General features: G+C 56.0%; 8 protein-coding genes across 8 annotated transcripts; 4 read left to right on the top strand and 4 right to left on the bottom strand.

Moving 5' to 3' along the window:
- Positions 1-71: 71 nt before the first annotated feature.
- WHR41_05618 (uncharacterized protein) lies at positions 72-3158 on the bottom strand (the record flags this gene model as incomplete). Its single annotated transcript, XM_069374223.1, has 1 exon — positions 72-3158. One exon carries the CDS (start codon positions 3156-3158, stop codon positions 72-74), a length of 3087 nt encoding a protein of 1028 aa, XP_069228618.1.
- A 426-nt stretch (positions 3159-3584) lies between these two features.
- Positions 3585-7071, bottom strand: WHR41_05617 (uncharacterized protein). The gene is made up of 2 exons (XM_069374222.1): positions 4444-7071; positions 3585-4391 (listed from the first exon to the last, which is right to left on the bottom strand). Exons 1-2 carry the CDS (start codon positions 6877-6879, stop codon positions 3765-3767), a joined length of 3063 nt encoding a protein of 1020 aa, XP_069228511.1. The 5' UTR covers positions 6880-7071; the 3' UTR covers positions 3585-3764.
- A 158-nt stretch (positions 7072-7229) lies between these two features.
- WHR41_05616 (uncharacterized protein) lies at positions 7230-9540 on the bottom strand. Its single transcript, XM_069374221.1, has 4 exons — positions 9474-9540; positions 8911-9408; positions 8578-8843; positions 7230-8522 (listed from the first exon to the last, which is right to left on the bottom strand). The coding sequence occupies exons 1-4, from the start codon at positions 9503-9505 to the stop codon at positions 7561-7563; spliced, it is 1758 nt and encodes a 585-aa protein (XP_069228510.1). The 5' UTR covers positions 9506-9540; the 3' UTR covers positions 7230-7560.
- A 499-nt stretch (positions 9541-10039) lies between these two features.
- On the bottom strand, positions 10040-10751 carry WHR41_05615 (uncharacterized protein; the record flags this gene model as incomplete). The annotated part of the gene is made up of 3 exons (XM_069374220.1): positions 10040-10183; positions 10238-10570; positions 10629-10751. 3 exons carry the CDS (start codon positions 10749-10751, stop codon positions 10040-10042), a joined length of 600 nt encoding a protein of 199 aa, XP_069228509.1.
- Positions 10752-11152: 401 nt separating this feature from the next.
- WHR41_05614 (uncharacterized protein) lies at positions 11153-12825 on the top strand (the record flags this gene model as incomplete). The annotated part of the gene is made up of 5 exons (XM_069374219.1): positions 11153-11245; positions 11300-11570; positions 11624-11835; positions 11887-12129; positions 12187-12825. The coding sequence occupies 5 exons, from the start codon at positions 11153-11155 to the stop codon at positions 12823-12825; spliced, it is 1458 nt and encodes a 485-aa protein (XP_069228508.1).
- A 1364-nt stretch (positions 12826-14189) lies between these two features.
- Positions 14190-15893, top strand: WHR41_05613 (uncharacterized protein; the record flags this gene model as incomplete). Its single annotated transcript, XM_069374218.1, has 1 exon — positions 14190-15893. One exon carries the CDS (start codon positions 14190-14192, stop codon positions 15891-15893), a length of 1704 nt encoding a protein of 567 aa, XP_069228507.1.
- A 3622-nt stretch (positions 15894-19515) lies between these two features.
- Positions 19516-20855, top strand: WHR41_05612 (uncharacterized protein; the record flags this gene model as incomplete). The annotated part of the gene is made up of 5 exons (XM_069374217.1): positions 19516-20169; positions 20222-20239; positions 20296-20462; positions 20516-20663; positions 20718-20855. The coding sequence occupies 5 exons, from the start codon at positions 19516-19518 to the stop codon at positions 20853-20855; spliced, it is 1125 nt and encodes a 374-aa protein (XP_069228506.1).
- A 402-nt stretch (positions 20856-21257) lies between these two features.
- On the top strand, positions 21258-22164 carry WHR41_05611 (uncharacterized protein). The gene is made up of 2 exons (XM_069374216.1): positions 21258-21319; positions 21379-22164. Exons 1-2 carry the CDS (start codon positions 21317-21319, stop codon positions 22153-22155), a joined length of 780 nt encoding a protein of 259 aa, XP_069228621.1. The 5' UTR covers positions 21258-21316; the 3' UTR covers positions 22156-22164.
- Positions 22165-23884: the final 1720 nt, after the last annotated feature.

Raw genomic sequence — 23884 nt, 5'->3', positions numbered from 1 at the left:
CCTCCATGGAAAGAAATCAAAAAGGAAACAAGACCAAGTGCTCCGCGCCGCCCCGTCCTAATCATCTCTCACTATTCCTCCTCTTCCTCCTCAACTTCCTCAACACCACCCTGTGGCTGCTGCTGCCCCGCAACCAACCTGACCTCCTCCCCATCCCCCGCCCCCTTCGCAACCAACCTCTCAATCTCATTACTAATCCCCAGCACCCAATGGTCCCTCTCGGCCCTACTCCTCGCCTTGAAAACCACACTCCTGCCCGTAGCGCCCAGCTGGCTCACGCGCTTCAGCTTCCCCCTCTTGCCCTCCTGCCCGGACCCGCGCTCGGCATCCCGCACGTCGTCCATCGTCTTCGAGCTGCGGAACCAAGATTTGCTCTTGCTGTGCCACAGCACGAAGGTCGTCATCGCGTCCTCGTCCGTGCTCGTCCACCCGTCTTCCAGGTAGATGCGCGGCAGCGCGTTGTGGCCCGGCGTGTTGGAGTCGAAGGTGCGGTTCTGGTACAGCAGGTCTTGCTCCGTGAGGAGCCCGGAGTAGACGTAGCAGCCGCGCAGGTCGAGGGCCGCGATGCGCTCGTGGTGGATGTGCTGCAGCTTCTTGCCGGCCGTGCTGCGCAGCGTGTCTTGGTAGACGAGCAGGTGGCCGTGCGAGAGGATGACGTGGCAGCGCGTGAAGGTGGAGTGTCGGCGGGGTTTGCGGAAGAGGAGGCCGGAGAGGTGGATGGTGCGGCAGTCAGCGATGCCGCAGAGGTTGTAGAGGGTTGGCGAGGCGAAGGACTGCGAGACTTCCCACTTGTAGGCGAATTGGCCGACGACGGCTTCGGCGCGCTCGTCGATGTTGAGAGATTTGAGGTTTTGTTCGCGGACGGTCTTGTAGAGGTCCATGTCGGCTTTAGAGCGTGCGGTCCAGTAGGAGACTAGGGCGCGCAGACGCGTCATCCATTCGCTGCGAGCGGCTTTGTTATAGGCTTGCAAGCGGATGACGAGGCCGTTTTTAAGGAGGAGCTCGAAAATGCGGTCTTCGTCTACCTCGGTTGTTGACCCGTCGTCGGTGCGTTCGTTTTGCCGTACGATGCTCGGCTCTACGTGGAAGTCGACATCGTCGCCGTCTTGCAGGTTTGCATCTGCAGGCACAGCACCTTTCTGCATTGGTCTGGCCCTGATAACGTCGCAGAGGTTGATGAAGCCATCGGAGGCGAGAAGCATGTTCACGTTCCGCTGTGCTTCCAGAGCAGCATCTCGATCATGCTTTTCCACATCACGATCAGGTAGACTGCCTGGCTTCAACCACGACAGGTTTCCGTCTTCGACCGGGTAAGGGTCGACTTCATACGTGAGCGGCACGTCTTTTGCGATCTGCGCCGAACTAGGGACATTGTTGTCGCTTCGGATGCGCATCTTCGGAGGCGGTGGAGGCGTGGCTTTCGCCGGCCTCAGGAAGAGAAGGTAGTTGTCGAGCGTGGAGAAATACAGCCTCTTGAAAAGCATCTTGCCAAGCCGTCGATCCTGGCCTTTCTGACTGGTGAGCCGGATGAGGAATCCCTCGACCGGAGGCGGTTCGTCCAGGCTTTGGTCTTCTCCGCGAGGCTTGACGCTCAGAGGATAGTGGTCTTTAGGGCGCAATTCGAGGTCGTGCGTACGTTGCATGGCGATCGTGCCGTACATCTTCTCTTCCACTGCACCGTGTACCCACTCGAGTCGGTCGTATCGCTTCCAGGCCAGTCCTACTCGTCCGGTCTTAGTCCAGGCTTTCAGCACATCTTCCCAATCTGGCGAGTCCTTCAGCATGTCAAGACAGCGAGCGACAATAACGCCGGCCGCGCCAGTCTCGTCCGCAAGAGCTTGCGTGACGTGCACTGCATCCCCCTTCCTACGGTCTGCCGCTTCCGTCTGCGCATTCTCAATCGTCACGAACGGATCGTCTAGCCGCAAGCTCACACTAAGATCGGGCACGCTGACAGTGAGGGTCTGCGCTCGCTTCCAGCCCATGATAGAGGTCAGGAACGTATACCACTCGACAGCAGTCGAAGCCGTAGTCGCCTTCAGATAGTAAATCGTCGTGCGAGCGTTCTCGCTAACCCAAACGCACAGCGTCTTGTCCAGCGTCGAGAAAAGCGAGACCTTCGCGCGCCGCGCGCTGAGCAGGATCTGCGCCTTGGGCTTCTTCTTGACCTTGCCAGTCTCTGACAAGTCGATCACTCGCGTCTGGTGCAACTGCAAGATGGCCGTGGCGTCGTCCTCGCTGTGCTTACGGCAGACGACCATGAATTCGCGCCACTTGTCCAGAGACTTTGTCTCGACGCCCTGGCTCACGCGCTCATCGAACTGCTCCGGCAGCTGCTGCTGCGTGATGTCGATCCGCACAAGCATCTTGTCCATCTTTATCACTTCGCCGTCTTTGATCTTGCTATTGCGCAGCCGGCCTTTGGCTGCGAGCTTCTGCGCTCGGGCGCGAATTTGTAGGCGTGAGGGCTCGTTGAAGCGGACGCGCGGGACGGTTTTGCGTGCGCGGTCGAAGAGGAGGCCTTTGCTGGGCTGGGAGGCGAGGGTCGGTCTGCTTTCGCGCGCGGTGGAGTCGCGCTGCTCGGATCGGGGAGCTGGTGCGTGGGCATCTGTGCTTGGTCGCTGGTCGTGCAGGAGAGATGTGGTCGATTGCTCGTTTGCATTGTCGAGGGCTGACTGCGATGAGGATCGCAGAGGTGGTGATTGGGGTTGCGTCTGAGGCTTGGGCTGGGCCTCAGGTTCTGGATGTGTTGCTGCACTTGCGCCTTGTTCGTTGCTTCCGTGGGTTTCGTTTTGCACGTCGACTTGCAGCTGGGCGGCGTGTCCATTGCTCTGCTTCGACCCGTCTCGGACTTCCTCTTCGTGACGCCCATCTCTCGCTCCGCTTTCCCCTACACTCTCTCTTCGCCTGCCTCCGGCCGAACTCCCCCTCCTCGAGCTTTCCGCATCCCCCTCCCTCGGCGCCGCTGCAATGAAAGTATTCTGCCGACTGTCTCCTCCTCCCACAGGAAGATAGTGCCTATACCAGCTCCTGCGATGGCTCTTCAACCAACCGTCGGGAATCGGGCCGATGAACGTCCTGCGCGCGGTGTGGTGCAGATGGTCCGGCGTGGCGTGGGCGAGGCGGCGCGCCGTGTACGAGTCGGGCGGCAGGCTCATGCTGGGAAGATTGCTGCTGGGCGTAGTATGCGAGCCTATTACATTATCATTGTTGTATGAAGGAGAGGTTTGAGTTACGAGAAGGTTTGGGACATGGCCATGTTTTGGCACTAGGGGCTTTCAGGTTCGCGCCTCGCCGTTGCCGACGGGGCGTTTGGAGAGAGCTGCGGCTGGCACATGGCGATCGGCGAGGGAAGTGACGCCAGCGGCTGAGCGAACGTGCGGGCAGGCGTGGATGGGAGAGATGGTTTGGTGCGCGGTGGGTCGCTGCTGCGGAAGGGCGGGTAGATCGGGGAACGATGCTGGAAACGGAATCCGAGTGTTTGGGAGGGATTTTGTACCCTAATAAAGTCATGTGCTGATTCAGGTATCGTACTTTCATCGGCATGTACACCAATCCCTGGATATGGAGCTTGATAAAGAAAACCCATCAAATCATCCGATTTTTTGATCAATTCCCTATGAGCAATCGCGAATACCTTGCGAGCGTATGAGAAATCATCTCCTGTGCCGTACCTTATAAACATCAAATCCGTCCGATCCACATGTCATCGTCCCAATTCAATCCAGCCGAAGCCATCGCCCTAGATTCCATCTACCAACCCTCTAGGTGTAAATACTCTCCGTGTATGCATTAACCTGCATACCCTTCTCCGCCATGTTCGCATCCCTCAAAAACTCCAACGGCATCCACACAAGGTGGCCCTTGATCTTGTCCAGCTCCTGCCTAACGACGTCCACCGGCTGGAACATGTCGTACAGGTGGCCGGCCTTGCGCGAGCCCTTGGCGCCCAGGAAGGCGTCGTACTCGTCGAAGTTCTTGACGTTGTCGTCCGGGTCCGCGTGGAACAGGTGCCGGAAGACTTTGGTGTTGGTCGTCGCGCGCGAGGTCCACATGTCCCAGAGGTCGTCGTTCAAGGGATCGCTGACAAGTGCGTCGTGCTCGTCGCCGCCGTCCCAGACGTTGTCGCTGTCGCCGGGCGGTTGGGCGTTGGGATCTTCGGAGGCGTCGAGGGGTTGCGCGGTGAGGAGACCGAGGTGCTCGCGCCAGAGCATGCGGCGGAGGGTTGCGGCGTGGTGGCCGGCGGCGTAGGGCTGGCCGTTCATGAGTGAGGGCATGGGCTGCGTGTCTTCCATGACGATGGCGAGTTCGCTGTCGTGGAAACCGAGCTGCGAGCGGTCATTGATGTTGCTGCTGCCGCAGATGGCGATGCGATCGTCGACGATGAGGAGCTGGATAGAGTGTTAGTGGGTACGACGAATGGGCTGACTCAGCAGAGCGTACCTTTCCGTGGATGTAGAGCTCCTCCTGGACGAAGTTCTCCTTCTCCTGCTCTCGCGAATCCTCCGCGTCGCCCTCGGTGTCCTGGCCATCTCGGCCGGCGTAAGCCTCCTCAGACGGCTTGGGCTCGCCGAGCATAGCGTCTTTGGCGATCGAGTCCACGCTGCCGTGCTTCGTGTCCATACCTCCAGCAGTCCCGCCGGGGGCTCTGCCGTCCGCGCGCGCATCGCTGAAATCGCTGCCCGCTTCTTTGCGCTGCTGCTCGAATTGGCGCTTGCGCTGCTTCATGCGCTTCTTCTCCCGCCTCTCGGTGTCCTCGTCGTCACCCTCGCCGTCACTCGAGGAGCTGCCGCCCTCGCCTTCCACGCCGTGCACGCCGCTGCTCATGATTTCCTCTGCCTGCGCACGCTGGACTTCGTGGTATTTGACGCCGGATTCCTCCTCTTGCTTCTTCAATGCGGGCGTCTTGTTGATTCTGTCGTAGCTGCGGAGGTTGAAGACGAACATGTAATCTTCGGGGTTATAGCCCGCGGCTCTGATCTTGCCGAAGATCGACTCCTCGCCGCGGTTGATCGACTTGTATTGGTAGTCCATGATCGCGCGAGTGCCGGTGGCTGCATCGTCGCGAAGGTCGCCGGCAAAACCTGGGATGGCAGGAATGACGATGATCACCCTAAACTTGCGTCCTTCCTTAGCAGCACGAATGCAGGCGTCCGCGATGGCTCCGCCGATCTGGTTGTGCACAGGGGCTTGCTTCTCTCCTGTCGCAGTAATGAAGAACTGGTTCTCGATGTAGACGTAGTGCTGTGCTCCACGGATGACCTGACAGTAAGCGTTCTGAATACTCTGCTCGGTCAGGATACCGCTAGACCAGTCGGCAGAGCTTCGCACCAGCTGAGCATGTAAAGATCCGTAGCCCCTAGCTGGCATGGTGGAGCCCTCTGCATCGACCATGTTTGACGTGTACTCGTCACGCTTAGCAGCCTTACCTCCAGATGCTGTGATTGTCCCTTCCTTCGAAGCGTTGTTACCAGTATGATGTGTGACCTCCTGCTGGTGGATCTCCTGCTTCTCAATTTGGCTCGAAGTCTCAGGTTCTCCATGCATGTGTGGCATGTGTATGCCGTGCTCCCGCATGTTCTTCTCCCATCGCGTCCTAGTGTGTTGATCCTCGGTGTAACCATGTTCGTCGACGTTTTCTGGCGCATCGTGGAAGTCATCCGGGGTAGAACCTCCCGTGGCGTCAAGGTTGACAGGGAATGGATTACCCGCCTTGAACTGAATGGGGTTGAAAGGATGGTGGACGTAGTCGCCGACCGGGTGCTTCGGTCGCTGCACACCAATTAAGTCCTCGTCATCTCCAGTGCGTCCGGTCAATGTCAGCCAGTCGTATCTCTCATCACGCTTGTACTTGTCGCGCTTGCAGAAGTTCCAGCGGAGGACGAAGTGTTCGGCAATGTCGTAGATACAAGGTCCAATGACTCCCATTGCAACGTCATGCCACGGCATGCGGCCATACTCGGCTTTCGAGAGCTCGTTTGTCTTCCAGTCCTCGACAGATTGGAAATCCATGATACGGTTGTTGTTGAAGTCTTGACCGGGGAAGACCTCGTTCTGGACACCCGCAGGATGGGCATCCGACAGCGGGTGCTGTCTCGAATCCCAACGACCGAAGCAAAGATCCAGACCTCCAATGAATGCTAATTCGTAGTCAATGACGATAAACTTCTCGTGGTGGGCCCAGTAGAAGGTCATGTCGCCGGCGTTCTCAAACACGTTGTGGTCCGGGTGGCGCATAACGCGAATATTGCCATAGCCTGGCTCGCCCTCCTTGATGAGGGTGTGGAAGGCATTCTTGGTGTGAGCAGAGTTACATGTGATTGCAGCGGCGACTTCCTTGTAGACGATGATGTAGATCTTGACCCCACGCTCGGCAGCGCGCTTCAAGACCTTGTCGAGGCGCCATTCCTGAGTAAAGTAGGGAGGCCTCCTAAGGAATAGCTCCGGGCTGATCCACCAATCTTCGAGGTAGATAACTTCCTTCGCACGCTCGAGGGCGACAGAGACGGCGTGGAAGTAGTCGCGGCCGTCGATGTACCACTTGATCTTGTTGCCGTCGCGCTCGGGAGCGAACGACTGGAACCTGTGGCCCTCGGCGATCGCAGTGCGCTTGGCGTCGGTGACCTGCTCGTGCTCCTCGTCGTGGCGGTGGTTGGTGTTGATCAGGTTTTGGAACTTGCCGATGCGGTGCTTCAGGTGGATGGCGCCGACTTTCGCATCGTACAGGTGCGTGTCTTTCAGCTTGTTGCGCAGCTTACCCATGAACCCGCGGTTCTCCTTCTCGCCAGTCTTCTCCTCCTCGGCGGCGCGGGCGGCGACATTCTCGGGCGTGCGCTGCTCCTCGGCGCCGACGTGGCTGGTGTTGCCGGTGATACCCATGTCTGCGTCTGCGTCTGCGTCTGCGTCTACGCCTGTCTCACGTGCAGCCGGCAGGGACGAAGTCAGAAGCAGGACGGGTAGGGCTGCCTCGCAGGTGCCGGGGAGGGTGTAGTGTTTATAAGACGGCTGCAGGGTCAGGCAGACGGAGAGTTGGCAGGCCAATGCTCGAACCAAGCGTTCTCCAGCCTTGAAATTGGACGCGATTCGCAATCGCAAACAGCTCCTCACCCGGTGAGCCCCGCGCTGTCGTCATCGATGGTGGGGCTGTAGGGCAACGCCGCGTCGCGGGCGTTGTGAGATCCGGTTTTTGTGTTCAGACGATCTGTGGCACGTCCCTGTAGGGCGGAGGATTTCTAATTTGGGCTCTGCACAATCATCTTCGTATCTGTCTGGGTACATATGTCGTGTGACCCCGGCCACGTACGCCCAATGTTCGTCTGCAGGCAAAGAGCTTTTGGACCGCGTTTCGTCGCGGCCTCACCGACTATAGTTCGAATGCCCTTCCCACGTCGGACCTCTTTCATCCACTCTCAGTACCAGTGAATACTTCGTGTCGATCTGGCCATGGACGCCTGAGAGACAACGGCGAATACCGTTGATCCCACGGCCGGCCGCTGATCAACACCACATCCAAGCTTTCTCCAAGCTTTCTGCCCAAACTCAAACCTCCCATCAACATAACTAGAAAATCGAATCAATCGCAAAGTCCGACATAGGCGTGATAGCAATATCGTTGATCACCCACTGCTCCCCAGCACTCGGCTTGTCGTCCACGGGCTTCGCAAACTCCGACAAGAACTTCAGCATCCAGCGGTCGAGCTTGAACGACGTCTCCATCGAGTTGCGGCACGCCTTGTGGAATGCCTGCAGCCGCATCATGCAGTAGTCCAGGCTGGGCCAGAGCGCGCGCAGCTTGAGCAGGATCTCGAAGTTGGATTCGAGCCGTTGCTTCGCCGCTGCGATTTCGTCATCGTCGCTTGAGAAGAGCAGCGTGTGAATCTGAACTGTTGAAGCGACCACAAGCACGTGTCCGATCATGTTATACAGCACGTCGCAGCCGGGCGTTTGGTGCGCGGCGTAGATGATGTTGCAGAGTTTTGCGGCGTGCTCTTTGCATTTCTGCGCGAGGCTGCGGTCATGTTGAGATTCACCGGCCGAGTCGTCATTCGTATTGGTGGAGTTGTGTAGGTATTGGTAAAACAGCAGCTGACCGAAGTGATAGTAGCCGCAGTAGACTGCGACGTAGATTCGGCCAAGACCTTGCGCTGCGTAGTGCGCGAGATTCGACGGGTCGTCGCGGATGAAATGTGGCAGCTGCATTTCCCAGTCGTCCAGCCGTTTAGACAAGGCTTCTACTTGGCCCATGTTGAGGGCCATGGCTCCCTCGTCCACAGCACTCTTGTTCAATCGGTTCACGTCGGCCAGAATGCGATTCAGCACGATCATCTGAGCCAGGAGTGAAGACGAAGAGGATGACGGAAAGTCGTCTTGCGCAATCGTGTCCGCTGTGTCGTAGTTCCGGAGCTGGAGAAACGCCATTTCTTCCATTGGAAGCGGAACGTCGGCTGCTGGTACCGCGATCTGCTTCGGCACCTGGAGACCTGTCGAGGACCACTCATCAACCATGCAAAGCGTGTGCCAGACTGTGTAGTGTCAGCATACTGCCATATATGTATATGCGGAGAACACGCAGCATACCTCTGATGTTGATCTCTCTCTCCAACCGGTTGGTGCACACCCGATGCGGCAGGTCGATCAGCTGCGCCATCCGACAAGCAATGCCATAGTAGACCGACTCGGCAGGGGCGTCGCCCTCAACGATGCGACACGCCCCGAGCAGCACACTTGCCTGGATCGACTGCAAGGACACGTCGCTTGGGTCAAAGAGGCTTGCGCTCTTTCTCGCGTACTGAACCCCCCTAACACGTGGGCTAACGCCGGCGAAGAAATCGTGGGAGGAAAATCTGTGCACTTATCAGTTGGAGCTGTCCCACGACCATCTCAAATGAGACGCGACTGTGCTGCACTGACCTTGCCGACAACGCGATGACCGCGAACATAATGACCGGCGGGACGCGATTCATGACCATATCCGCCATGAAGGCCGGTTTCTGGAAGAGGGTGTGCAGCTGGTCGTGCACATAATCGAAGTAGAGGTTTGCCAGATGGAAGCACACGGCCGATGGAGGAAGAGGGACGCCATCTGATACGGCCAGGTCGAAGACGCCTGGGCTTGTTGATGAAAACTGGTATGTCGATGTCTGAGGTAGTGATGCCGCGTGAGGGGACCCTCCATCATCAATCTGTGGAGGGGCGATGCCATTGACATGTGCACTTGCATTGGCATTGGTATTGGCATTGACTGATGTCGGCCTCGCGGCCGTGCCGAAGCTCGAGCCTCGAGTGTGAGCTGCCTTGGGCGCAGCGGAAGCGATCGGTGCTGTGGGCACGCATGGTACGTTGTGTTTCTGACACAATGCGCAAATTGCACTGTCAGGCGGGATTCGTTGGCATCGCCGCCGCCGAGAACTGCAGTTGGCCTAGAGTCAGCGACATCGGGACTGTGCAAAGGGATGGCATTCTGTGCGACTCACCGGCAGAACTCGCATGCAGTTGGTGGCCGCATGGCAGGGTATCAACACCATTGTTCCAAGGCCATCAGGCGGGATTGAGAGGAGTGAGTTCCCCGCTCGCAGGGGAGTCGGCAGACAAATGGTTCGTGCATGACATGGCGCCATGTGGTGAGTTCCCGTCTGAGTTTCTTGGGCGAGCGGGGAACTCGCGAAGCTTCCTCCACTTCCCTTCCGGTCTCGCAACACGCGCCAGCATTTCGCATGTTCAACCATGGCACTATTGCAAGCGATCCTGAGTGTGCACAATCGATCTGCGGAGATGTTGGAGTGCATTCGTCTGAATGAACGTGCTCACATTACCATCAGCGCATGTGCTCCACAGTCCTCCTTCGGCGCTAGAGTAGCACTTGTAGAAGGTTGACGAACACAGTATGATCAAGACAAAAATGGATCGATCATATTATGACCTACGGCATGGATCTAAGAGGTATTGGTCACTAATAAAACACCTCTGAGGCTTTTTCTGCAATCGAGCACCCGGCTCGCCGTCTGAATCTGATGTATCCGAATCGGCAATCTATCACACATCACCATAGACTCATGAAGACACCCCAAACAAGCCCAGCACCATTACCAACAAGCGGTCGATACTCCATGGGCACCATTACGAGGTTGAGCAAGCAGACTATTGGCCAAAACCTGTAGCCCGCAAACAGCATTGGCCAGAAATCCTGTCAATCGCGATCAGCCTTCAACTCCGTCATCCTGCCATCTTCATGACATACCATGCGAATGGACTCGCTGATGTACTCCAGACTCTGGCCTTTGATCAAGCCGAGAACCACAATGAACAACATCGTGTTGGTCGTTGCACTTAGCGACTGGTCCAGGAAGAACTTGATGATTGTGTTGCGGACGTCCAGCTGCCCGTGCTTCTCGAAAAGCTCTTCTTGATTGCTTTTGTCTTTATCGCGGACTTGATTTTGGACTGAAGCTGGGATTGTACGCGTTGGGAAGCGTTTCTCTAGTGTCATCTGGAAGACGTAGTTCGGCGCGGCGGTGATGGCCGTGAACAGCATGAATTGGAGGATTTGGCTGAAGTCGATCGCGAAGAGATCCTATCAAGCCGTTCTTAGCCCACACCAATTGAGGCATAACACTCTGGTAGCTGCTTACTTTTGCCTTGTATGCGACGAACGCTTGTGCGAGCACGCCGGAGGCGGCATTGAGGGTTACAGCTTCGATCGTTGGATTGATCAGGTCGAGCGAAGACAGGCTGAGAGTATGTGTGGTCGACATCGTGATCGAAAAACGTTGCCACGATGAACTTGGAATCGAAGTGCGAAGGTGACAGTTCACTGAAGAGAATCTGGGTCACACCCATGGAACTGAGGAGCTCAGGTTGTACATCATAAGACACCCAAGAGCTCGCAAGAACCACATGCATTTTAGAGCTTACCTGAAGCTCTAGGGACCCTCCAAGAAACAGCTCTATAGGACAGTAGTACAGCGGCCTGGTGCCCCACGAGGCGTCTCGACTGACTTTCTCCGCCAAAATTACCAATCCCGCCAATTCCGCCAGTTTCCCGCTACCACGCCCCAACGACCTCTGACAGCATCAGTGAGCGTGCGCCTGACTGACATAAAGGCGTTTACGCCACATTGTGAAGGTCAGCATTTGCTAAGATCATCTTGCGAAAATGGCTCTTCCATACGTTGCACCACTTGCCCTTTTGGCGGTCCAAGCAGTCGCTGTCAACAATGGCCTTGCAAGAACGCCCCAGATGGGCTGGGTATGTCGTACAACTATTGTTTTCTCCTGAAATGTGACTGACAAGACATGCCAGAATAACTGGAACACGTTCGCTTGCGACGTGTCAGAAGATCTCCTTCTCGAGACCTCTCAGCTGCTCATCGACTACGGTCTGCGAGATCTTGGGTACAACTACGTCGTTCTCGACGACTGCTGGTCTCGCGGACGTGGCAAGGATGATTACCTCATCGTGGACGAAGCGAAGTTCCCGAATGGAATGAAAGCCGTGTCGGACAGGTTGCACGACAAAGACTTGCTGTTCGGCATGTACTCGAGTGCTGGAGAGATGACTTGCGCCAGATACGGTATGTTCTCCCCACTTCCTCTGCAGTACTTTTTGCTGACGTTCAATTCTTAGCTGGGTCTCTTGACTATGAGAAACAGGACGCCGAGAGCTTCGCCTCGTGGGGCGTCGATTACCTCAAGTACGACAATTGCTACCACATGGGTCGCTTTGGAACGCCGATCGTCTCGTTCAACCGGTTCAACGAGATGGCGGAGGCCCTTAAAGCTACTGGGAGGTCGATCCTCTACAGTCTTTGTAGCTGGGGAGAGGATTACGTTCACACTGTAAGTCACGCACCGATGTTGATGAGTAGGAGTAGTAGCTGACTTGGTTAGTGGGGACCCTCGATCGCCAACTCGTGGCGCATCTCCGGAGACATCTACGACTCGTTCTCACGTCCTGATGATCTCTGCGGTTGCGGAGACCCTACAGATCCGCACTGCGTTGCCCCTGGCACGCACTGCTCGGTGTTGAATATCATCAACAAGGTCGCGCCTTACATCGACCGTGGTCTTCCTGGAGGCTGGAACGATCTTGACATGTTGGAGGTCGGCTTGGGCGGAATGACGGATGAAGAGGTAGGCTGTCTTTCCCCGACAACAGACCATCGCTCGACAGTGACTAACAAATCGCAGTACAAAGCACACTTCTCCATGTGGGCAGCTCTCAAGTCACCCCTCCTCCTCGGCAACGACCTTCGCGCCATGGACGCAAAGACTCTCTCCATTATCAACAACCCCGCCATCATTGCCATCAGCCAGGATCCTCGCGGGAAAGCCGTCCAGCGCGTCAGCACCAACACCAGCGTCGCAAAAGACGAATATGGCATCGGTGAGGTCCACGTCTGGAGCGGTCCGCTAGCCAACGGCGACCAAGTCGTGATCCTGCTCAATGCTGCCAACGAAGACTTGCATATCAGCGCCTCGCTGGCCGAGATCTTCGTCATGGATGGACCTGGTGGCAGCGCCCCGCAGGTCCAGCAGACTTGGGCGGTTCATGATCTCTGGGAGAGCAGGATGACGGAGACTGATGCAGCGGCTGTCCTTGGCCAAGATAAAGGCGCGCTTAAGGGCTCGTACAACGCGACGGAGATTCCCTACGCGAAAGGCCTGGCGGAAGAAGATCCTCGCCTGTTTGGCGAGAAGGCTGGGGTCGTCAAGGCGGGTGGAAGTGTTAGTGCGCTTGTGCCGCGTCATGGCGCGAAAGTTTTCAGACTTAGGAGCACTGATGGGAAAGACAAGACGAGGAAGAGCTTGGTGAAGGAGGAGCTGTGATGATGGCGGGATGAATGCATGCTCCGCAAGGTCTAGATTGCCGGGGCGTGACAACCTTTAGTAGGTAGATGTGGCAGGATACTCTCCCCTCACAAGTCAGAGAGAACAGACAGATGGATTTTCAACCGTTTTGACAAGGGACATTGTCCGCATGGTCGTTTGCCTCATCGTCGCTGCTATGCTCCATGTGATAAAAGGACGCATCCACGCACACAGCTTCCTTCGAAATCACCAATAGAAGGGACGTCTACCAAATCCAAATGACTGTAATGAAAAAAAAGAAAAAAGGTAACTCTCGTCTGGTCTTGTCATGCTGGCAGCCCGGACGCTTTCTCCACTCGAGACACGGAAGTGTTACTGGCCCCCAACAACTACGTTTGTATTGACCAGGAGTAGTCGATCTGCTAATGCGGCAATACCATGCGCTTGGTCGTCTACAATATGTTTATGGTTTTCAAAAATTGGCCGTTTGAGTACCGCAGTAGTCGACACCTCGTTTACCTGGTGGCCACTTGTTGATTCATCCTTGGAGCACACGGCCCTCTCGGTTGTGGGGGATGTGCATTGCTGTCAATGCCTCTGATCGGCGCCGCATGTCCGATTGAATGTCACTGCTAACCGTAACGAGAATGTATCCCCGGACAAGGGACAATGTCCCCAGATCTCCACTGCTCCTCCACAAAGAAGGAAGCGGACTTCGGGGAAACACAAGAAAAGCGCCTTTGGTGGCGCGCGACCGAGGAGCGGGATTCGCCTCACACGCGCCGGCCTTGGGAGAAGTCTACATCTCGGCACCTGTTCTGGTAAGGCTGGGTGGAGGAAGACCACGTGCGCCGCGCGTGGTAGAGAAGTTCTCCACCTTCCCGACCCCGTGACCGGCAGGTGGGGAAGATGCCCCCGGACAGAGAGAGGCAAACCCCATGGGGACGGAGCGATCCAGCCTGGGCTGGGCAGCCCAGATGCCGCATTGACTTCGCCAACCTCCCGCTGAGCGAATCAACTCTTCTCCCCAAGACCGCCCAGCGTGGTCCAAGCCACCGAATACACTTCAGCCATACCCCGAGGTGGCGTCGCTGGGGAACTCGAGAATGAAACCGAAAGGCGCTTTTGCTGGCGGGATTGCGGTGGACTATGCGATACCTCGGGCCACGCGCAAACACTCCCCAACATGCCTGAGCACACCACACTTGTGAACATACTCATCAACGCACAAGATGGACGAGCATATATAGGTCTTGTGGAGCCCACAACATCAGGTATCATCATCCACCAGCACAACATCTCCTCCACTCGAACAGTGTCCACAGCGCACAACCGCGACGACCATTACACAGCGTCAATTCTCCCCGAAGAGTTCATCGACAATGGCCGCCATGGATGAGAAGAAAGACTATGCAATTACGCAAATCGAGTCGAATGGCCTCACCCAGTCTGTCACCACCAACGGAAAGGTGCTGCAGCAGACTATCGCCGACGCGACACACGCCGAACACGAGCTCACCATCAAGGAAGCTCTCAAGATCTACAAGCCCGCTGTACTTTGGGCTTTGGTTTTCCAGGCATGTGTCATCATGGAAGGATACGATACCAATCTGCTCTCCAATTTCTTCGCCTATCCGTCCTTCCTCATTCGCTACGGAAACTGGGTCGGCATTACGCCAGAGACTCCGACCGGATACCAGCTCACTGCGGAGTGGCAGGCCGGTCTCTCTCAAGGTGGTGGAACGGGCTCCATCATCGGATGTCTTCTCGCTGGTATTTTGGTCTCCAAGTATGGCTCCAGGAAGACAGTCATGGGTGCCCTCATCGCACTGTCTCTCGCTGTCTTTGTCGTCTTCTTCGCGCCCAGCCTGCCAGTCTTGGTAGTTGGCGAGATCCTCTGCGGTCTTCCTTGGGGTATCCTGGCCACGACTGCACCAGCCTACGCTTCCGAGGTCTTGCCCACCTGCCTTCGCACTTACATGACGAGCTTCACCAACATGTGCTTCATTCTCGGTCAACTCATCTCTGCCGGTGTGCTCAAGGGACTCGCCACCCGTGAGGACGCTTGGGGCTACAAGATTCCGTTCGCACTGCAGTGGGTATGGCCCTGCTTTCTCATCCCGCTTGTCTACTTCTCTCCCGAGTCTCCCTGGTACCTGGTCCGCATGAACCGCATGGAAGATGCAGAAGCCTCACTCAACCGCCTGAAGGCTAAGACAGCCACCCACGTCGATGTCAAGGACACTCTTGCAACCATCATCTATACCGACAACCTCGAGAAGCAGCTTTCCGTCGGCACTTCCTACTTCGACTGCTTCAAGGGCGTCGAACTCCGCCGCACTGAGATCGCATGCTTGTGCTTCGCTGGCCAGATCCTTTGCGGTATCGCCTTTGCGTACAACAGCTCCTACTTCTTCTCCCAAGTCGGTCTCGGTACCAGTGCCACTTACTCGCTAGCCCTTGGCGGTACCGGTCTTGCATTCGTCGGCTGCCTCATCAACTGGTTCTGTCTGATGCCCTACTTCGGCCGCCGCACGATCTACATCTGGGGCATGGCTGGCATGTGCACGATTCTTATGCTCATCGGTGTCCTCAATGTCTGGACCAGCAACGACCTCGTCGCCTTGTCCCAAGCCGTCCTGACCCTCGCCTGGACTTTCATCTTCCAGCTCTCCGTCGGCCAGCTAGGTTGGGCCCTCCCCGCCGAGATGGGCAGTACCCGTCTCAGACAGAAGACCATCTGCCTCGCTCGCGACAGCTCCAACATCACAGGCCTCATCGGCGGCACCCTCCAGCAGTTCATGATGAACCCGCAGGCCTGGAACCTCAAGGGCTACACCGGCTTCGTCTGGGGCGGCACCTGCCTGGGCATGTTCATCTGGGGCTTCTTCCGTCTGCCCGAGACCTGGAACCGCACGTACCACGAGCTCGACATTTTGTTCGCGAAGAAGACTCCCGCGAGGAAGTTCGCCAGCACGGTTGTTGATCCTCTCGATCAGTCGGATAGCACCAATGATCTTGTTGCTGAGGCGGCGAAGGAGGCTGCTAAGGATGCTGTCAGGACGGGCTCGATCACTCAGGTCTGAGGATGGGTCAGTCGGTGGTGATGGGGAAGCGACGGGAGGCTGATATGGAGTGATGTCTGGCATTTTCACGACCGATACGCGCGCGATTGTTTTTCTCATAGCAAGGTCTGACTTCATTTGAGTATTGCAGCTGTTTCTTCCAACACAGGCCTCATGTTCCTACACCATGACAATGATTGAAATGATCACATGCCTCCTCCCCTGGACCCAGAGGACGTAGTCGGAGAGGCTATGGCAACCATGATTCCCAGACAACCGAACACCCACCATGAATTTTGACGACCTATTTCGATCTTGATTCAGGTCACCGACCCTCTGGCGACAGGCGAGAATGCTCAAATATTGAGATAACCTCACTGCCGAAAGTTTCGTGACGCCAAGACCGACCTGGTCTTCCGAAGGATTCACTAACAATTCGCTAACGTTTCATCGAGATGTTGACGGCGGTTCGAGGCATGGCGCCGCGAGAAACTATGGCGCCGTGGGCGCGTATCACGCGGTCTATGCCTCGTCTTCGCCGCAAGTTTCACTTCCTCATCCTTGAATTCTTTGCGCTATTACCATTTCTCGAAAGGCCGTCAAATTCGACCGACTTCTTGCAACCAATATATTCGGGACCTCAAAGACTAGGGTCTGTTGAGACAGGATGCGATAATGCTCAACTGTGACTGAAACCTTCTAGACCGCGCGATCGTGAGTAACGATACTATGCCAACACAACCCACCGAGCAGCCTCCCGACGACGACTCCAACGAACCGGTTGAAGGGACACCCCTCTTCAAAACCGCGCTAGATCCTCACGGCCATCGGAGCATGCTATTTCGTATCGACAAGACCGGCGAACTGATGACCTTCACCGAGATCAACGAGCGAAACCTCCCACCAGGCGGGCCCATGCAAGGCTGGTTCCGGCGCTATGATAGGTTTATGTGTTGGATGCTTTTCGAAAACATTCGGCCGGGACGAATTCGGACTGCTTGTCAGTATCTGTGCGCTCCGTTGGTTTGGGGCTTCCTTGGGTATAATCAAGTCAGGTTTCATTGGGATTTGTGGAGGTGGATGAGATTGAAGATTTGATAAATTTATCATTGTTGGCTGGGGAAGTCTCCTCGTCGAAAGCTCTCATGATGAACAGGAGGAAAGATCATCCTACTACCCTGCTCTTCGTGTTCGTGTAGATGATTGCCAAAGCGCTCTAGCAATTATGGACCAAAGATTGGAGCAGCGATTTGCAGAAGCCGGTTCTAGACAGCTACTATTGATCTACTCTTTCATTTCATTGTGCGAAGTGCTGGTCTGGTCCCCGGTTGAAAGATTGTGCAATACGCTGGCAGGCTTTTCGGCAGTGTATTTTCCCTCGATCATGTTCCTATACTTGGGAGAAACAGCCCGCAGCTATCTCTCAGTGGGAGTAAAGCGTGGCCTCAAACAAAGCCTCAGTCCGCTATTGTTCCATGCCGAGTATGCTTTCTTGGTACGCAACCAGTCATGTTCGGGTTCAGCCAGCTCGAATTTGAAGTTGTAGAGGAACTTGGAAACCAAGACGCGCATTTCGACGTGGGCGATACTGAGAGAGACTCATCCGTGAATCAAGCTCACTCCTTTCCGATACAGTTGCGCAGACCATGGAGATTAGAGAGGACACAAAGCCAAGAGAACATTGAAGAGGACTTATAGTAAAAGACGCACAACCACTAGTCCGAATGAGTGTTTGACCGACTACAATATGAGCATTGATCGAAACGTCTTCCGAGTTCTGCTTCACAGGCGTCAGCTCGGACACACTGTATCGCCTCGGCAATGTTGAAGAATCAGTTTCACAGTCTCGTAATCCAAAGAGACGCTTCACCGCCACGATGTTTGCTAAGTTGCCCAAGATGTCACCAGTGCGCTGTCTTCATGCGGCCAGCCGATCGCCTTACTTCGACCCGTGAGGATGATCTGGCTAACTGCCGCCTCGAATCACAACGAGGGCAGTGGATGCTAGGCCGAAGAATGATTCGATGTGTTCGAGAACAACACGTGCTTGGGCAATGACATGGTGTCACTGTATCTCGCCCCAAGGAGTCGGAGCCCGACGTCGTGAGCCTGGTGTCGCCTTGTGACAGCGTTTGCACAACCAAGCTGTTTGCCCGGCCCGACTGGGGTGCCGCAAAGCAATCAATGTAGGGTGGACTGATATACCGCCTTTCCTCTCACCTCTGAAACCCCCCAGCTAGCCACCATCCAAATCGACAACAAGATTCTCACTCGGACCCAACGTCGAATATGTCCCTAGTCAGCTACCGCCCCAACCTCTCCAATACCCTCGCAACCCCACCCTACCACGGCGCACACTCCCGTACCCTCTCACTGCACGACCACATCTTGCAAGCGTACCTCCCTTACTTTACCACTCACCACTTCCGCACGGACCCGGACGTCGACGCAATCCTCGACAGCTGGCTGCGCTCAAACCCAGACCTTCTCGAACCGAGTCGGTACTTCCCCGGCCGCGCGCGCGACTTCCGCTCAGCCTTCGTACTGGTCCTCGATGCTGCGGCCGAGTCTGAGAACATCGGGGAAGCGGTCAGCGGGGTTTCGAGACTTTTACTTGACCAGCTGGAGGCGGAGTGGGAGGATGATCTGAGGATGGGAACGAGGAGGTGCCAGCGGCTGTTCAGGGGATTGGCGGAGGTGTCGAATGCGGCGGGCAGTTGGCCGCTGGGGAATGTGCTGAGGACGTTTTTCCTAGGTTGGCTGAGGGATCTCGCGGAAGAGGAGGACACGGCGTGTTTGGCGGGCTGGTGTTGGGGTTTGAGCAGGTCTTATATGGATTTGAGGGACAAGGAGGAGTGCTTGAGGTCAATCGTTGCGCTGAGGCCGGATGTGCTCGCGGAGTTGGAGGCGAGGGGGGTACAGTGGGCGCCGGCAAAGGTAGTTGGTAGTCCTCTCGTGAATTGGCCGGCGAGACGTAGGAATGCTGGGAGATTGTGGTGGGATGAAGACATGGACAGGCGCATCCAAAGATTGCTAGAAGATCAAGAATACCTCGATTGCATGGCGGATCGCGACAGGAGGAAGTTACTACAGCTCCGCTTGAGGAATCGGTCCCCTGAACGCAGACTGCGCTTCCGTCCCTTAGCATATCACGATAGAACACGCGGCAGGGGCCTGAGTCGATCTAGGAGTCCGCCGAGGGCACAGGACCTGGTTTCAGACGAGGATAGAGCCGCCGGTTATCCGTGGGGACGACCGCTGCTGAGGTCGAGCAGCATACCCGCCAGCTCTCGTAGAGATTTCGAAAGGGCTCGAGATTTGCGAGAGGAGCTCAGGGCTATGCGCGAGCTGGAGCACATCCCTTAGGAGCACGGTGATTGATTAAGATTGACATCATTGGGGACATTTGAGCAGCATTCTGTACCACATACTAGGTCAGCATTGTAGTGTTTTCGCTTAAGAGAGTGAACCTACTGCATTTACGTGCAATCGAGATCTCATGCCGTCATTCGAGTGTCACGTGCGCTCAGCCGCCCCCCCTTAAATTAGTAAGTGAAGGCGTCCTTTCTGACTTACAAAACTCTCATAACAACAACACAAACACGCATCTACACACCTGTGACACACACTCCCACACGTGAGAATGGCGGGCTCCTTCAGTTTCGGCAATCCAGAGATGGACGGCGCCCTCAGGTATAGCAGCATCGGTGTTCCACAGATCGGTAGTCCAATCGCCGCAAGCGAACCTGAAGCGACGGATCAGGACGCTCTCTTGAACAATCCCTCAGCCGAGACCACCATGATCGACGTGGGAGAGAACTACAACGCGACCGGTCAGCACCACGATGGCCCTTACTACCAGAACCCACCTCTCGAGCCTTCATTCAAAGACAGCATCAACAGCAACATGACGAGTTCCAGCTTCCACAACGAATCCGAGGACATCTCCCCCACTCAAGCCTACGGCGGCGACGTGAGCTCCGAGGCGATTACCCCTTCCAGTCAGCCTAAGCATACTGGTGGCATCCGTACCCCGATGATCAAACCGCGCGTGCTGCCTAGCGATACCGAGTCCGACTCGACTGGGAAGAACCAGCCCGAGTATGACGACGACCGCGACGAGGATTTTGAGCCGGAGCCGTTCGTGCCGAAAGTTCCCACGATGAAACCTGCCATTCTACGCAAAACGCCGGCCAGGACGCCGACCAGCAGCGTCAAGAAATCCGGCAAGGGTCGCAAGGGTCGCAAATCGGCTGGGAAATCGAAGGAGGCTGTGCCTTTCAATCGTCAGCGCAGGGTGAGATATGCTCATCTTGAGGAAGTTTAGAGACAATGCTGACTGATGACAGGCTCCGAAGCACGGCATCGTGAGAGCCTTTGACCAAGCCACAGAAAGTGAGAGTACCGCTAACCTATGGATTAGACCGAAGCTCGACCCATTGCGCGTAGCTACGAAGAGTGCGACGACGCTGACAAGGCCCTTCTCGACATGCGTGACAAGGAGAACAGGACGTGGAGAGACATTCGCGTCTGGTGGGAGGAGATGACGGGGCAGAAGACTGGAAACTCGACTTTGCCGAATCGCTACGAGTATGATCTGGTCAACTGGGACGACGAGTGTCTTGCGCTAACTTATCTTACAGACGCCTCAAGGACAACTTCTCGATCATCCGAGAGGAAGACCGCTCTCGCCTGCTCGATGCCAAAGACGAAGTCGAGAAAGAGCAGGCTGAGAAAAAGTGGGAGTTGATCGCGGTCAAGGTTAGGGAGAGCGGTGGCGACCAGTACACCGTACGCACCCACCTTCATGTCGTTCTCCATGGGGAGCTTACTGACAGAATCTAGGCTGACCATCTTCACCGCCAATACAAGAAGCTGATGCTGAAGGAAGGCTTGCGTCCGCCGCCCGGTATCGTGGACCCGGATTTTGACATTCAGGTGTCGGACGATATGGCTCAATTTTCTGAAGATACCGATGAGTGATGGTCTCTCATGCCCGACCTTTGATGGTGAAAAGGGCTGAGCGTGGCTCTAATGCGAAACACGATAGTTATTCGAAGTACAGTGCGAGCATCGGCATGCGCCGTGGCGGGATGAGCACAGCAGAACAGGATGCCCTCTTCATTGGTGATGCTGGAGACAGTTGGGTAGCGAGAGCAGGCATCTCTGTAGACGACAGGTAGCATCAATCAAAGGGACAACAGATCTCGTGAATGTGACAACCTGTAAATGTGACATTGAACGTTTGGCAGACGTTTGATACTCGGGGATCGAGATCAAGTATCGGAGAAGCGAGCCTAAATATGTGAAGTCGCAACGCAACAGTGAAGCCGCGGAAATCGCTCCGCGACACGTTGCCGATGATCTACATATATACAACCTACAGGCAAACATAATCCAAACATGCGTAAACGCAGGAAACCCACATCCCACACACAACCACAATGGTAAATCTCCGATTCGTAATGCCCAACCATCTGTTTGCATCACTAACTCCCTTCCCCAGAGCGCCCTCTACAACTCCGCCCTCCGGCAATCGAAATCCATCCGCTCCGACCTCGCCTCCCTCACCTCGACCCCGGGCCCCAACCCCGCCCTCCAAGGCCAAATCACCACCTCCCTGACTTCCTTCGCCCGCACGCTCGACGACTACCAGCGCAGCGTCGACGTCGAGCTCGTCCCCGAAAAAGCCACCAAGGGCGCCGACCGCATCGCCGCTTTCCGCGCCGACCTCCTCGACTTCCGCGCGCAGTTCGCAGAGCTCAAGCACACGAAGGAAGAGCAGGGGCATGCTGCGGACCGCAGCGAGTTGCTGGGCCGCAGACCGCACGCGAGCCAGACGCCGGAGAATCCGTACTCGGACGCCGCGCTGAGGGCGAATAACGGTAGTGCGAATCCGCTGTTCAGAACGTCGAATCCGAATTTTGTTGCTGGGCAAAGCGGCGAGAATAGTTACTCGGCGTACCAGTCGCCGTACGGGCTGGGGACGGACCAGACGAGGGAGGGGCATGCGCTGAGGGAGCAGAGTTTCTTTGGGTCGGCGAATTCGACGCTGGATGAGTATTTGGAGCGGGGCAGGGCGGTGCTGGGGGATCTGGGGGATCAGAGGGAGATGCTGAAGGGGACGCAGAGGAAGCTGTATTCGGTTGGCACGACGTTGGGGATTTCGGGGGATACGATTAGGATGGTGGAGAGGAGGGCGAAGCAGGATAAGTGGATTTTCTGGGGAGGGGTGCTGGTGTTTTGTCTGTTTGTGTATTTTGTTTTGAAGTGGCTGAGGTGAGACTAGGACGGGAAAATGGGGGGTGTTGGTCTCTTGTTGATGGGATTAGCGAGGTGTTCTGGGCGTTTTTGGTAAGATGGTCTGGTGATTGAGGCTGATTGATTGAGATGTAGCAAGAAATTATTGGATACTGATTATGACTTTCAAGCGAATGACCAAACCAAACCCAGACGGCTCTTTGTATCTTGCCTGAACTCCTCTGAACGTCCGTTCAAAAAAAGAAAAAAAGAGCGACGACAATCCATCGACTTCATAACGTCGTAACCAATTGCGCTCATTCCGCCGTGGGCGTCCAAATTTTCGTCTACCTATCACACATCACTTTTGCGAAGCCCACAGCGCCAATAGCTTTGGGTCCATCCTGCCTTCCCTTCGCTTCGCCTGCTTCTCGCCCGGTGAGAGTTCTGGCTTGGGAGGCTTGGGCGATTTGCTCTTGGGTGACAGCTTGTTCTTAAGGAGAGCCGACATGGAGTTTGTCGTGGACGTGCTGAGAGTCGACGCTGTGTCTGATGCATCCTTGCTGGCGGACCTCATTGTCGTCGACGTTGATTGGTTCTTTGGTGTTTGATCGGATGATGGGGAGTTTGCTTGCGCAATGGCCTGCTCGTAGGCTGAGTATCTGAGTTTGAGAGACATGTTGATATATGTCTGCGTTGAAGTACAGATGCGGTGATGAGAGGCGTGCAGTGGGCTTTAAATGCTCGAAGCTGGTCAAAGCCGATGCTCGAGAATGTTGGCTGCGAATGTGGCTTGTCGGATCCGAGGGCGTATGCGGCTTTCGAGGGTGGGACCACGAGACCCAAATGAATCGAGACGGTAGAAAGACCTGGTCTTGTTTGTTTGTAGTAGTTAATGCTCAATCTATTGAACTCGAACTCGTTGTGATGTCAGGTAGACGATATGGCTCCAGCAGCTCAAGTCCATACTTATTATATACCCACCCTCCATCAACGCAGAACTCAATGACCCCGTCGACTCACATCATCAATCGAACCACGACTCAGTCCCGCGAGCACGCACTCGCATGCTTACGAGCGAAACACGCCTCTGCTGCCTAGCAGGTATCGGTACAAGCTCTCGACAAGCCAATGGCCACGCGACGCACGCGCTCTCGAACTCCGACACCGCGGCCAGAGCTGGTATACGCTATGCCCAGAACGAACGCCGCTGACAAGCCACGAGGAAAACGCAAGTCGGTGCTCGGTGCTGCTTATGGGATGCTTGTCTTGGCGTCTCTTTCGCTGACTGGTCAATTAGACGAAATGCAGTAGTGTACACGGCGGTGACTCTGGTAGGGCGTCGGCGGAGTTCAGCCGCTGGCGCTGCGAGCGGGGCTGGTGGAGTCTGGGGCGGCTCATCAGCCTTGCCTTTGCCTGCTTTGGGTCGAGACTCATTTTCCTGCTTAACAACCACCGCGAATTCGTGGGCTTGGAGGGTGTCATAGGCGTATATGAAGGGTGTCATACCCCCACCGGCGCAACATCAGCGTGGACTTCTCATGCCTCCGCTTACCAACGCGAGGACGAGACAGCCGAGGGAGGAGAGGGAGAGACAGCAAGCTCTGCTCACTAGCCCAAGCAGAGAAATCCTGCAGCGAAAGCTACTTTATCGTGGATAGTCACCCGCTGACTTTCAAGCTGTACCTTGCTTGCAATAATGCATGCTTCCCGCGAGGCTTTCCGAGTCATCGTGTTTGGCTCTGCACATGACAGAGCTTGTTCCTGTCTCC

This window comes from Cladosporium halotolerans (assembly GCF_011745625.1).
Source record: "Cladosporium halotolerans strain TM138-S3 chromosome Unknown Sca19, whole genome shotgun sequence".
NCBI classification, from domain to species: domain Eukaryota; kingdom Fungi; phylum Ascomycota; class Dothideomycetes; order Cladosporiales; family Cladosporiaceae; genus Cladosporium; species Cladosporium halotolerans.
The sequence above is the reverse complement of the archived record's forward strand: the minus strand, read 5'-3'. Positions and strand labels throughout refer to the sequence as shown.

Bases quoted from the DNA above. Each gene is read 5' to 3' on its own strand.
- WHR41_05617 (XM_069374222.1), bottom strand. From the start codon at position 6,879: ATGGGTATCACCGGCAACACCAGCCACGTCGGCGCCGAGGAGCAGCGC. The intron at 4,392-4,443 runs GTACGCTCTGCT...CACTCTATCCAG, and splicing joins AGCTCTACATCCACGGAAAG to CTCCTCATCGTCGACGATCG.
- WHR41_05616 (XM_069374221.1), bottom strand. From the start codon at position 9,505: ATGCGGCCACCAACTGCATGCGAGTTCTGCCG. The intron at 9,409-9,473 runs GTGAGTCGCACA...GGCCAACTGCAG, and splicing joins ACTGCATGCGAGTTCTGCCG to TTCTCGGCGGCGGCGATGCC. The intron at 8,523-8,577 runs GTATGCTGCGTG...GACACTACACAG, and splicing joins GAGAGAGATCAACATCAGAG to TCTGGCACACGCTTTGCATG.